This window comes from Ursus arctos, unplaced genomic scaffold (genome assembly GCF_023065955.2).
Source record: "Ursus arctos isolate Adak ecotype North America unplaced genomic scaffold, UrsArc2.0 scaffold_18, whole genome shotgun sequence".
NCBI lineage: Eukaryota > Metazoa > Chordata > Mammalia > Carnivora > Ursidae > Ursus > Ursus arctos.
Genome location: NW_026622852.1, coordinates 48,035,670 through 48,049,764, shown reverse-complemented (window position 1 = coordinate 48,049,764; position 14,095 = coordinate 48,035,670). Strand labels below are relative to the sequence as shown.

The 14,095-nt window shown below is 55.7% G+C and overlaps 1 protein-coding gene across 12 annotated transcripts in view; it reads right to left on the bottom strand.

The window, feature by feature from the left end:
• The window catches only part of DAB2IP (DAB2 interacting protein), a 186,262-nt gene that overhangs the window by 38,571 nt on the left and 133,596 nt on the right, over nt 1-14,095 (bottom strand). Inside the window, exon 1 of one of the 12 annotated variants that reach the window (XM_048223096.2) lies at nt 7,941-8,049. The exons of 9 other annotated variants lie outside the window; for them this stretch is intronic. In XM_048223096.2, the coding sequence (XP_048079053.2) occupies nt 7,941-8,044 (104 nt within the window). In that variant the 5' untranslated portion in view covers nt 8,045-8,049. Of the gene's footprint in view, nt 1-1,350; nt 1,968-7,940; nt 8,050-14,095 lie in introns of those variants that run through there. 2 more of the 12 variants (XM_057313736.1, XM_026513897.4) reach the window with 2 other exon arrangements.

The following is a 14,095-nucleotide window of genomic DNA, read 5'->3' as shown; positions in this document are numbered from 1 at the left end:
CAAGGTGTGTCCCCACCCACCAGCATAGGCTGCCCACCAAAGCTTGGAAAGCTCCCAGCAGCTAAGTCCACTTTATCCATGAATCCTGGCTCGAAGACCCCCATCTCCATGACCTGTGCCCCAGGAAAACTGACAACTCCCTCCAAGGCTTGACCCATGCACCCCACCCCCTGAGGCACTGGGAAGTGGAGGCAAGGAGAGGTCTAGCAGCTTGCCCAAGGTCCCTGTTCCCAGGTACCAGGGCAGGGCTGGAGGCCTGGCATTTGGGCTCCAGCTCCAACCTATTGTCACTGCTTGTCAAAGCCTCAGGCTTTCCCCAAAACTACAGAAATCATTTGGTCACATGCACCAACTATAAAAGAACTTAAAGAAATTCTGGGGGGCCAGAACTATACCCTGAGCCCTGCCTCCGTCACCTCCGGTGTGACCCTGGGTAGATCGTTTCCCCTGTCTGGAAAATGGTGAGAAGGACACCTTGCTGGTAGGGTCAGATCCACCACTAGCCCCCGGAAGCGGCAACGAGGGTGGCTGGGACCAAGGCTGGAGCAAGCCTGGCACAGTGCTTGGAGCTTCATGGCACTGGCTCATTTATTCTTCCCAAGCGCTCCACCAGACAATGTGCTAACAAGCCCAGTTCCTGCCTTCTCTGGAGACAGAGTTACTTCCCCAGGAAAGACTGCCACATCACAGTGACCCGGCTCCTAACACGGTTTCAGATACGTACGCTGGAGCAGAACACACTCCAGGCCCAGAGCAGCCTTCCTGGTCTTCCACTGCCCCCAGCCTGCAGACTCACGGATCAGGGAACAGATACGGGTTGGGGGGAGGGGGGCGGAATATAAAAGAGCCCTGCTGCAGTGTTGGGGAGCTAGGGTGGAGATGACATGGCCCCCAAATCCCAGCGCAGCCCCACCCAGTCCAGCCCAGGGTTGGGCGACTCAGAGCAAAGGCCAAGATCCTCAGTTCAGAAAACTTTTCGGCCATTCCTAGTATTTCCCGGTTCTCAAAGGGGTAGGCCATCAAGGCTTGGCTGTGGAAAGGAGCACTGGACACCAAACTTCCTCTTTTTAAAAACTAAAACCAGCAGCAACACTTCTCAGTTTTTCGCTTTTTGGCGGGACTAATCTGTTTCCACATTCTGGGCAGGCAGTAGATGTCTGCAGAGACACCATCTCTGGAGAACAACGGAGTCCCTCCCAAGACTGAGTACCTGTGACAACCCCTCTCTACCAGCCTGCTCCCATCCAACTCATGTGGGTCTCCCTGGGCCCAGGAGGTTGGTCAGGGGCCCTGGGGCTGGCCCACATTCCAGCCTCTGCTCAGGCAGATCAGAACAATCAGGCCACTCACCATCCCTCAGCACGGACACCAGGATCCCCAGGCCACCAGGATCACCAGGCTGGGGAAACCGAGGGGCCAGGCCAGCCACCGGTCTGCCCGCCGTCCTCCACTGGGCCCAGCCAGTCCAACCGCTCCGGTCCTAGACATACCACTCCAGCCCTGTCCGCTGGGACTAATCACTGCTAGTTAAACAAAGGCTAAGTTCCAACTCTCTGTAATGTGCTTTTAAAGGGCCAGAGTCCTACTCGGGGCTGCCGGGGACTTAAAGGCACAGATCCCTTTTTCAGTACAGGAGACAAGATAGCAAAACCCAAAAAAAACTCCCCCAAAGTCATGATCAGAATGGAGGGCTTGGGCTTTTCAGGAAGATCTAGACAAAATGCCTAATACTAAAAATCCAAATTTCACCTCAAGAACCTCCAAAACCCCAAAACGCAGCTCCATCTGCAGAAGGAAGAGCAGGAACCGCAGCCACGTTTCGGCACTCACTATGTGCCAGACACAGCGCCTAGCGCTTCCTAGCATTGCCCAAGACTGCTCACAACCCTCCACGGACACGAACCTCAGACCCCATCTCACAGCTGAGGAAGCCACGGCAAAGCTGGGGAGCCCAGCCTAAGCCAGGCTTCTGGCTCCCACTGGCTCCCTCCGGAGGTCTGCCTTCCCCACCCTGCCCCTCAGACCCTACCTGTTCCATACCCACCAGCACCTTTCCTTCATGGGAAAAATGTAGAGGGTAGATGGGGACTCACTTGTTGCAGGTGCCCAACCACTGGGCTTTCAGTAGGGGCCTCAAAACCCTGTGAGATCCCTTCTACTGTTTCCCCCTTCTTACAGATGAAAACACTGGAAATCATGCCCGGACACAACATAGCAGGAGACAGACAAACGCTAGGTAAGGGTGAGATATAGGAAAAGGGGAGAGGAGGTGAAGGAGGGAGAAGACGCAGGTCTGCAGGTCTGCAGCCCTGCAGGAGGGGAGTACTTGACACTCAGGCCCTCATCCCCTTCTGGAAAGCTGTATGGCCAGAGGAAAGAAAAGGTGAGGCGAGTCCTTCCAAGTCCAGGGCTCAGGCAAGCTGGCTGAGGCCCTTCCACTGTTCACGAGAATGGAGGACGCAGGGCTGCAGGGCTGGGGGCTCCCCTGAGGTCCGCAGGCTCCAAGGGTGAGCAGGCCTGCCTAGCTGCTAGAACAGGAGTGGGCAGGGGTGAGGAAAGAAGAGACTTGATGGCCTGGACCTCGGTACCTGGTCTAACAAGCCATCCAAGAGAGGTGGACCGTTTCCTGGCATCTGGAATGGCTGGGCACACTGGAGGTGCTGTCTGGCCATCCTCCATGAGAACAGCCAAGGCCAGGCAGTGTCCTCAGGCCTAACTCTGCGAGGGCCAGGTCCTTCAAGGACTGACCATTCTGCTTCTGATTCGAGGGAGGTCAGCAATCAACTAAGTCTGAGCTGGGCAGGGTGCTGATTAAGAACTGACTGAGTTCAAATCTGGGCTGTGTCACTTGCAACCTAGGTGTTCTTGGACAAGCCACCTTTCTGTAAAATGGGCAATAACAGTACTTAAGCTCACAACAGGGCTGCTAAGAGGAGCTGATGAGTTACAAAACAAGGCCTGGCTCAGCGTGAGCACTTAATAAAGAGCGGCCAGATGAGCTAGGTTGAAGGAGGCTGCCCCCATGATATGCTGCGAGACACAAAGTGGGAAACCAGCTTCCTGGGTAGTGACCCTGAACAAGTCACTTCTTTCTCGGGTCGTCAGATTCCTCCCATAAAGAGGGGGGATCCAATTGGAACCCTAAGTGACTACCACGCAAAACCACTCTGTAGCTCTTCCCAGGTGCCTGCCCTCCCCCAGAAGCATCCAGGCCAGAAAGCCATGGAGATGGGAGAGGGGGAGAGCTGGGCTGTGGCCCAAATCCTTAAAAACCTGATAACAGCCTGCCTCTGCCCCGCCCCACCCCCAGGCTAATGGGGGTCAGGTGGGTAGGAGGAGGGAAGCAAGAGAGCAAAGCCCCCTGGCCTACGGGGAGGGAGGGCAAGGCCTCACTGTTACCCCTCCAGGGGCAGCCTGGCCCCACCCCTGCTCAGGTGTCTCCCACGGGATGTTGTGCAGCTGAGCTGGCTTTCGTGTGGGGAGTTCTGCAACAGCCACACAAGCCGCCCCATACCTGCTACACGAACAGCCTCCCAGAAGCTCGGGGCCCCCAAGGCTTGAACAGGCTCAAGGCCTGCCTCATTCTATCTTCCTGGAGCCTACAGCCACTGGTGTGTGCGCTAAGGGAAGGGAGGGTGTGGAGAACCAGAGGAAACAGGTGGTCAGGAGGAATGCCCTATAGCCCTGGCAGAGCAAACGGCCACTGCTCCTAAGGGATGGTGGGAGACCGGGCTCCCTACACCCCACCATCACCTCCTCACCCCCAGGGTGAGTCAGTAAGGGTGGCCTCACTGGCGGGTCTGCAGGCCTCGTATGCGGTTCTAGTGGTGTTACTTAGCAACTGTAACCTCTGGGCAAGACCTTTCACTTTCCTGGACCTCAGTTTCTTCAGGTATAAAATGAGGAAATACTCTCCCCCATGCAGATAACAGATGTGAACACACTGGCTAACCAGCTGCAGAGGAAGCATTGAACCAAACAACCTGGGAGACCAAAGACGCATATATCTGAGTGTCATTCATTCAACAGATACTGAGAACCCACCTGAGGACCATTAGAACTTAGGTTGTCCCCAGCCCTAAGCTGTCCACTCCCCAAGCCAAATAATTCTAAACACCCCGCACAGCCAGGCAAGTCTTGGGGGAGGTCAAGGTTCTGGCCACCAAAATACCCTGAAAGAGACCTCAAACTTCTCTGGACACCACACACACAAAGGAGCCTTCCAGAGAAAGCTATCAGTGTAAACGAAGCCTAGCCATACTCTGGGAAAGGTGGAAAGATCGTCCAAGTAAACCCAGCTCCACAATGCTCTTCTCTAGGGATCTTGGGCCCAGAGAGAGATGAAGTAGGGAGATGGGGAAGAACAGGGTCAGATGGTCCCGCAAACCAGAAGAAGTGAGCCACTACAGGGCAGTTAGCGAGCTCTGCTGAGAAAGGGAGAAAGAAGAGCCCAGGGACCTGTTCAAGAGCATGTCAGGCGGCTCCTCCAGCCCTCTGCATCGCCTCCAAGGATTCTGCTTAGAGGATATGGATGGGTACACAGGGCTGAGACCAATGGGCAAGCCACTGGTAAACCCAACGAAGAGGATCTGAACCCTCACCTGATGCTCCTCTGTTTCCCGGATTGGCTGGTTCTTCCTGCCCTTCCCTGACACCACTGCCTCCTCCTCTTCTATCCAACACACCTGTCTTGACCCCAGTGGTTCTCTCCATGGTTCCCAAGGGCCTTCATGGGGCCAAGGCCAACCACCGTTTCCATCCTCCCTTTACTGACAGAGGACAGCCCACACCCTCCCCAAAACCCAGGCCACCAGACCCTCTGGTGTTCCTCCTCCGTCCCTGCCACCACCCGATGGTCTCCCATCTCCTTTCCTGCTACCTCATCCCCGGCCCCGGGCCGGGGGTGGGGGAGTTGCTCAGGCTCTGACTTGGGGGCACTCCCCTTCAGCAGAACACCTTGCTTTGGTGACTTCATCTGTCCCTTTGCTTTCATCCCCTCTAGCGTGTTCAAGGCCCCTCCGAGTTCCTACTCCCAGCCCTCCCCTCCTCTGAGCTCCGGACTCTCATGTGACATGCTGGGCTGACATCTTCTCCTGGAGGCCTCATAGAACTTCAAGCCCAAAATGTCCAAAGTGAAGACTCAGGAGCCAGGAACACTCCCCCCTTTCCCTGGCCTTCAGAATCCAATCCATCAGTAAATCCTACTGCTACCACCTCTAAAGTTTCCCTTGCCCACCCCAGCTAGCAGCGTCACCTCTGCCCCTACCAGGGAGGCAGAGGCAAATTGTATTATTTAATGCTGTGGTGAGAAACTCTTCCAGTACTCCCTACAGCACTCTGAATAAATCCACACTCCTCCCCAAGTGGAAGAGGTAGTCAGGTGCCTACCTTCTGACCTCATCCACCAAACCCAACCCCCTCCACCTGCAGCCTCTGCTTTCCCGCCTTGGGGACTTTGTACTTGCTGTTCCCTCAGGGGGAGTTCTCCTTCCACCTGGTCCAGAAAGGCCTCGGGGAAAGGCCCGCTTCTGGAGCTCAGTTATTCCCGACGGACGCCCCGTCTATCACGGGTCCTGCCCCACCCCATTACTCCCCACTGAGACACTTGGTTTCCTTCATAGTGTTTGGCTCATTCAGCCAGCAAATATTTATTTAGTGCAAACTATGTGCCAGGCACTATTTTAGGCACTGGGAAACGAGTGCCGAACAGAGGAGACAAACGTCCCCGACTTACACTTCAGCAGGGCAACTTCGCCCAACCTGGAATTACTCTGTTTTTCCGCTTATTTATGATCACCCTCTCGCCTGACAGAAGGTAAGCTCTCAAGGCCACAGCCGAGTCTATTTCTGCATCCTAACGGAGGCTCTGGCAGGGTGTCTGAGCTCAGGAAGTATTTATGAAATGAAGAACAAGGCAGCAAAAGAACCAAATCCAGAAAGCCCAAGAAGATAAGAGGCAAACCTTCACTGTCTCCTACGGCAGATGCCCTTCACTGCCCTTGAGGTCTCGGTCTTCTGTAACCCCCACCCCCGACCCTTCCAGGGAACAGACCAGATGCGCAAGTGGCAGCTTCTGTGAACCGCTGGAAAACCAAGAGATGACTACAGGCCTGCGCAGTCAGGGAAGACTTCTTGAAGAGGTGAAACGTGAACAAGGCCAGGCCTCACCCCCAGCCCCAAATCTAGGGAGAGGAAGGAAAACAGATTTGTGTTTTAGGGCTCTGATGTTCTTTGCTCCAGTAGGAAAAAAGAAAAAAAACCTTGCTCCAAAAAACCCTTTACTTTTTATTAGTGTCTGGATCAATAAAAGTTTTAGGAGTAAAGCTTCTCTCCTGCAATACTAACCGCCAGAAAGACAGGCTAGGATTATTAAATCTGTCTCCAAGAGGCCATGCTTTGCCCTTTTCCTCACCTGTGCTGGGAGCCCCAGGCTAAGGGAACAGCAGCCCAGGGCCCTCAGTGGCTCCTCACTGGGCAGCCTGGGGTCAAAGCCCACTTCTCTCAGCCCACCTCGCCATCCCTGCCAGTTCCCTGGGCCTAGATTACCTTCCAGGTACCCCCCCAGTCTTGCCTGCTTTGGCCTCCTCGGTCCTGTGCTCCTGAGCCTCTCTCTCCACCGTGCCGCCCAGACTTGATGCGCCCTCAGAAGAGCGCCTGATTCCCAGGAGAGACGAGCCAGCCTAGCAACCCTAGCCCACCTTCACTCTTCCCAAGCACCGGAGGGGGCCTCGCATTCAGTCCCCATAGGCCAGTAAGAGAAAGGGCTGCTGCTGTAGACCTCCTCAGAGCACCAAGGAGGACCTGGACCGAGGCAGGGGAATGTCCCAGGGCTGGGCCTCCTTGAAGAAAGAGCCCCACACCCTCCAGCTGGATCCATGCCCACCCACCAGGGAGGAAGTTTCCTGTGCCCCTTTCCTCCCACACAGCCCCCCACAGACCTTGGCAGTGGAAGCGCAGGCCTCTCAAATGACCCCGGTCTGGGCACTAGGTGCCTGGGAGCCAGATCTGGTTTGCGAGGATGGCGGGGTCTCCACAGAGCGGGTGCTCTGGCCCGGCCCAGAATCTTGCCAAGGTTGTCACCAAGGAGTCCGAGGCCACAGAGGCCCATTCCTGAGAATGGCGTGCAGCCAAGTGCCTCTCCCAGCCAGGTCAGGGGACCTCTCAGCCCGGGCCAGCATCTAAGAGGTGTGCTCAGACGTGCTTCCCCTTCCTGCAAAGCACATGCTGAATCTCTCTTCCAAGTTGAAATTTCAAAAATGACTTAAAAAAACACAGCGATGACAACATCTAGAGATTTCCGGGTCCTCCAGGGAACAAGTGGAAAATTACAGTCTTCCATACAGGTAACCACATGGCACAACCTCCAGGCACAAGAAGTCTAGAAAGACTCCTGAAAACCAACAGTTGCTTCCAGTCACAGGCAAGTCTTTCTCCCAGAACACCTGGGCAGGGTGCAGACCTGGCTCCAAGCTCTGGGTCCAGGAAGCTGGAGGAACCTCAGCCCGAGGGAGGTCCGTTGCAGGCTCCTCCCATAAAGTGCTGACTCCGCCCTGGGTCATATCTTGCCCCAGTCCCGCCTCTGGGCCTTTGCACTTGCTATTCCCTCTGAGCGGCCCTGACTCTAGGCAAGGCTGGTTTTGCCTCATTCCGGTCTCATATCAAGTCTCATATCAAGTGTCCTGGGAGAGGCCGTCCCTGGTCACTCCAGTTAAAGGAGTAACTTCCACTCCAACCCCCAAGTTATCCCCCGGCTTCATTTTCCTCGTAGCCCTGATCTGCAATCATCTTGTTCGCCCCCTCCCACCCACCCCCGCCACCGTAAGAAAGTCAGGTCTGTGAGAACAGGGACCTGTTCACGCTGGTAAGCCCGGAACACCTCGGACCAGTGTCTAGCACAAAGCAGGCAGTGGCACACGTGCTGAACGAGTATCTTTCGGTACCTCTCTGGCTGGTTGTGTGACAGGCCAGCCACAGCTCTGTAAGCGGAGCGGGGGAACTTGGGGGGCGCGCCACAGCGGCTCTCGCCGGACCCCTCCCGGCGCATTCCTTCGGGCGGCGCCACGCCCCACTCCCCCAGGCCGGAAGCGCCCGGCCCCGCCCCCAGCCGCCGGCCTGGGAGCCCGCCCACTGGGAGCCGCACGGCCCGCCCTTCCCAGGCCCCGCCGCGGGGGCCGGTCTGCGCGGCCAGCTGTCCGCAGCTGCAATCACTTTCCGCCCGGCCGCCGCGGAGGCCACACCCGGGTTCCTGGGCTCGGAGCGGCAGCCTGGAGCGTCCCCACTCCCCTGCCACCCCGCACTTCCCTTCAAACATGTTTAAAGTGTGAACAAAGGCAGAGGTACCGGCAAAGCCAGGGATTTGCTTACAGATAAGGGCTCTGCGCCGCCGTGGGGAAGCAGGGCTCCCGGGCAGCAGTCCTGGGTTCAAGTTCCCTCTCCCAGCCGGTTCCTCTCCGGTACAGAAGGACCCACATCCTGGATGGGGCCAGCAGGACAGAGGTAGGATTTAACTGCCAGGGCGGAGGGGACGCTTGGGTAAGCAAGGTCAGCTGCCCAGGTTTGTGAAGACTGGGGGCAGAGAGACGCAGTCTGACCCATGGGGCCCAGGTGCCACCCCACCCTCTGGCGTAGAGATTCATCTTCAGGTCACACTCACTGAACCACAAATCCCTCTGGGAAGGGCACACCCAATCAACCCAACATTTTTGCCTGGAGTCAGCCCTTTTCCTTTCTCCCTGAGATGGCTCCGTATGGAGCCTCTACCACACAGGGAATACCTCCTTCTCTTACAGCGACCACCCTGAGCTTTAGTCAAGCTGAGGCCCAGCACCCAGAAGCCTCCCCTGGGTTGGCTGCTGCACAGTTTTCTGATACAATGAGATAACAGCATCCAATCCCACCACGTAAACATGCACAGAGAGGCCGCTTGGAGAACAGAGACCTTGCCTGGAGGTCCTGCCTATTCCATGGCTTCTACATCCAGAGACATCACAAGCCCCAATTCAGTTCACGGTGGTTGCACCCTGCTCCAGTCCCTCAGCAAACAACTGAGCTCCTACCAAATGCCACACTGCCTGGGACCTACTGTGCGCAGACACGCAGGGCTCTGGCTGGAGCACTGAGGCTGGTGAAGAGGTCTGACTGTGGCCCCAGGGCAATCCCCAAACTGGGAAGTCTGTAATTCACTCCATCCCCTGCTTTGTCCTCACTTGGTTGGGCTCAGCTCCATTTAGGCACTGGTGATCTGACCACAGGCCAACAAGGCCTATAGGCACACCCCCCACATCTGCATCTGCCCACACCCACACAGCCCAGGGGGCTCTCAGCCCAAGATTTCATCTGACTCTAGCCAATGTCAGTGAAATTTTCAAAACGGGAGAGGTGAGGCTGTAGGAGGAGAGAGAGAGGCCTTAGGGCAGAAGCAGCCCTTTGGCTCCCAGGGCAGCCAAGACTACAGGAAGGAGGGACAGAGAATATTTCCCAAGCCCCTCCACCAGCGTGCAGGCCCCACACAGACCTCCTACTTGAGGTTAGTCTGGCAACATACAGGCAAGGCCACTACTGTGACCACTTTACAGATGAGGAAACCGAGTCCAGAGAAGCTTGGTCGCTTGCACAAGCTGACCAGCTTCATCTGAAAGTAGATATGCTTCACCCCAGGCAACGGTCTGCACCTACTACCCATCCCGTCCTCTCAGTCTCCCTCTCCAATTCTAACACTCCCCTTCTCCTGGAGGCCTTCCCAGATTTCCCCCAGGCAGGAAGCCACCCCACTGGTGGGTCCACCCAGTTCTAACACTTTGTTATAACAAAATAGTCCCCTAGCCCCTATGACAGTGGCTACAGGAGGGGGTCAAAAGCTAAAAAGAAACAAGCTTTTTCATAACACACATAACTGTCAAATCCTTACGTTGTACACCTAAAACAAATACAATACTGTACATCAACTATAGTTCAATTAAAAAAAATAAAATAAAAATAAATATTTTTGTATTTGGGGTCAGAACATGTACATCCGAAGTCAGGCTCCCACACTCACCAGCTGCTTGACCTTGAATAAGCTTCCTCCTCCGTACCCTTCCAGCCCTAGCTCAGAGGACTGCATAACCTCCTGTAAGCTCCTTTCAGGGTCAGCTTGAACAATAAAAGTACAGAGCACACAGTGACTTGGCCACAGATAGCTGGGGGAATTCCGGAGGCTGCCAGGATCCAGTTACTCCTGCCTGGTTCCAGCGCCTCTGCTGACCCAGGCCTCCCAGATCATCAGGGCCCCACCTACCCACTGCACACTCCTACTCCTCACCTTCACACCAGCAACCAGCCACAGGCTCTCCTTTCCCACTCTGCCCCAGGCCTGCCCTGCCCTTCCTCCTGCCACACCTTTGCTCCCACTGATCTCCCCCCCACCACCTCCCCTTACTTCCAATTCTCATTCAACTTCTCAGACCCAGCTTAACTGCCCCCACCTCAGGGAAGCCTTTCCCGGTGTCCCCAGGCACAGGAAATACAAAATCACCCCCTCCCTCTTCCTGAATTCCCAGCATGCCTCCTGCCCCCCTCCCCTGGGGGTCCTGCTGACTGCCCTGTCAGGCCCTCCTTGGGATCTATTCATGTTAGGTTCTTTATTCAGGTCCCGGGACTCAAACAAATGTGCAATGAACATGTACACCTGCAGGTCAGTCTTCTCCCAAAAGCTCAGAGCCCAGATGTGGCATCATCTTTCAGATTTGAAGATGTCTCACCAACTGGATTAGGCTCTCTGGAGAACTCTGGAACCATCCTCCCTCAAGCACCTTCCCATTTCCTGGTGTGCAAGAGCGAGCCCCAAGACTGTCAAGGAACACCCCCTTGGGGTGGGGGGGGTAGACCTTGCTTGTGCCCACGGCTCTCTTCTTCCTAGAGGCTGTGCAGAGGATGGAGGCCCTTTCTGACCTGTCCTGAGCTGTCTCAGCTAGAGGACAGAGGTGGGCACAGGACTGGAGACAGATGCCCTGTGGGAGAGTCAGCCCCAGGGACTGGCTGTTCATGGACAAGAGCTTCTGAAGAGACAACTGCTGTATTTTGCAGAGGGTGAGAATCAAACTTGATATCAGACTGAGGGCCAACTCTGGAAAGCAGTTTCAATGCACTCCAGCTGTTAATTTATGTGAGCACATCTATGCTTATGTGGTTTTATCATCACCAACAAACAACAAATGTGTCCTGGCACCTGCTACGTGCCAGGCCCAGTGCTAGGCATTCTACATTCATTATCTCGATGAATCCTCCAGAGTCATGAGCTGTGTATATCCACTGCTACATTTTACTAAAATGAAGCTGAAGCACAGAGACGTTGGAAAAGCTGCCCAAGGTCACACAGCTTGTTAGTGGTGGGAACTCGGATTCCAGGCCCCTCAACAATCTGGCCCTAGCCTGTCTTTCTGGTCTAAGCTGCCAGTGCTCACCATTCCAGAGCCTCTGTTCTCTGTCCCTGTCTCTGTGCTCCCTACTCACCTTATTTTGTGATGTGTGTGTGTGTGGGGGGTAACGTACACTGTCAGCCTAAAACCTCCCAACGCCCTCCCTCCTCTCCACCTGCTCAGACATCCCCCCCCCCCCCCGCCCAGCTCACAGGCCCTCTGACCTCCCATTAGGCCAGCCAGGCTCCCCACTTGGCCACCTCCTCCCCCACCGACCAGCCTGTTTGTATCACCCTCATGTGCCAGGCCCCTGACCAGCGCCTTGTGGTAATGACTTCGGCTGGCAGAGAATCCTGGAACCTCTTCCCCCTACAGCGATGTTGACACATGTTCACTCAAAAAATGCAATGTTTCCATCAAAGCATTGTGTGTGTACGGGGTATGTGGGGGGGGGGGGGGTAAATTCCCACCCACGTGAAGCCTCCTCAGAAAAACAGCAAATTTACTCTTGAACTTACAATGAGACCTGGTCAGCATTTTTTCTTGGTTGTCACAGTGCCAAGTGCCGGGCAACACTCAGCATGGTGTTCCAGGGACTGAATGCTACCAAGGGGAAAGGCGGAGGGAGGGATGGCTACAGTTTATGAGACTGTGGCCGCCAGACCCCTATCACAGTATGCTGGGGTTGGGTGGTGGTCAGGCCCCCTCATCCCTAAGTCCTGCCCCCAAAGGCTCAAGTTCCATTCACTGTGCTCCCACCAGAGTCGAGCTTCTGTGTCTCTGACTAGGTCACCTGCTGCCCAGTCCCCAAGCGCCGTCGCTACCCCACGAAGAGTGGGGCCCTGCTCTCACAGCCATCACCACCGCATGTCTAGACCAGGCCCGATGCCCCAGTTCACAGACATACCCTCTGATCTCACCAAGTCCCTTAAAAGGTCAAGGAATTCAAACCTTCCTGAACTGTCCCCTTGCCCACCCCCCACCCCTGGGACCGGCAGCAATACCGTGGGAGTGGACCGGAGGGACCCTGCCCCACCTCCGGACCCAACACTGCTGAGAGTCCCAATGCCAGGCACTGGGACCTGGGCGCCTTCCTGGAGACCGGCAGTGGCTGGCTAGGTCCTAATTCATCCCAGCCCCACCACTGGACAACTGGAGGCACTGCTCTGTGAGGGCAGAGCACGAGCAGCCCCAGCTTGGGAAAGACACAGCCCGCACAGCAGAGCAGACAGGAGGAGAAGAGGGGAGGCCCAGAGACCACACCCTGTCCACACTTCTCCGCATAAGGAGCAACTCTGCAACAAGATGGCACTCACAGCCCCCCCAGGATTGCCCAGAGCCCCGATCTTAGATGTTCCTGGCTTCAAGAGGGTACAACAGAAGAGTCTGACTGAATTTCCTCCAAATGTTTTTCCAAGAGTCTGTCGCAGGTGTCTATGCACAAAGCTGCCGGCAGCCTCTTTCCCGGGAGTGTGTCACAAGGAGACACCATTGTCCCATTTTACAGACAACAAAACAGGCCTGCCAGTCCAAGGTCACCCAGCTAGAAAGGGTATGACATCGGTGCACAAGCAAGTGAAAAAGACAAGCGATCTCTGCCCTCGGGAAGCTGGCAGTCAGTGTGGGGGGGGGGGGGGGGGACACGTTTAGACATCAGTGCCAAACGAAAGCACGCCTAGCTACAGGCCCAGGAGAAGCTGAGAGAGTATCCAATGCAGGGCCTGGCCCAACAGGGGACCTGTGATGACGGCAGAAACATTTTCAGTTCAGATGCAGGGAATCTGGAACGGTTTCAGAGGAGGGCAGCCCAGCCCATGCGCCTTCTGAGATCTGGGTCCCCAACCAGGCTCTGTGCCTCGCACACAGTGCGAGGGTATGAGTATGGATGAGTGGGTTAACTGTCCACATTGCACGTCACGTTTCCAATACCACAGCCCGGCCCCCGTGGGTATATCAAGTACTCGTGCCTCGTTTACAGATGAGAAGATGGAGTGCCCAGCAGTCACGCTCTCTGCTCCAAGTCACACACCTAGAAAGGTCCTAGCTGCATCTGAGTCCAAGGCCTGCCTCTCCAACAAGCACCTGATTTCTCTGGACCTTAGGTTCCTTGACTGTAAGCACCTCTACGGAGAAGGGGGTTGGACATTAAATGCCCCATGCCTGCAGCCTGGGTCCAGGAGCTGGTGACCACACACTCCACACCCTGCTCCCATAGCCTGCTGGGTGAATGAGCACAGGGTGTCTCTCTGTTCCTGAGCCAAGCATGCTAAGGAATGGCCACCGATACAGAGTTATAATTGGTGAGCCTGGCGGCACGGAGCCCGGCAACATGCCCGGTGGGCGATGCTGTTACAGGGGAAATAGCTGAGCACAGCAAATATAGCCGTTGACCCAATTCAGTTCTTCTGTCTTCGAGAAAATAATTGAGTTTAAATGAATAGGTTTCCCATGTCCCCTCCAGCCTCGGGAGGGTGGAAAGGGAGAAGGGGTGACAGGAACAGTTCTCCAGGCTCACTGTTGGTTATTTTTGAGTCATTAGGCCCGTGAAAGGTTTCTTTCTTTCCACGGCGGCTGGTGGGACTCAGATACATCTGGGGGGCAGTGAAGATAAAGTGTAAGTCCCGGCCTCACCAACACCAGCTTTGTGGCGGGGCCCAGCAGTCCCGTTGGGCCCCAAGCTCATAGTCTACAGAACGGGA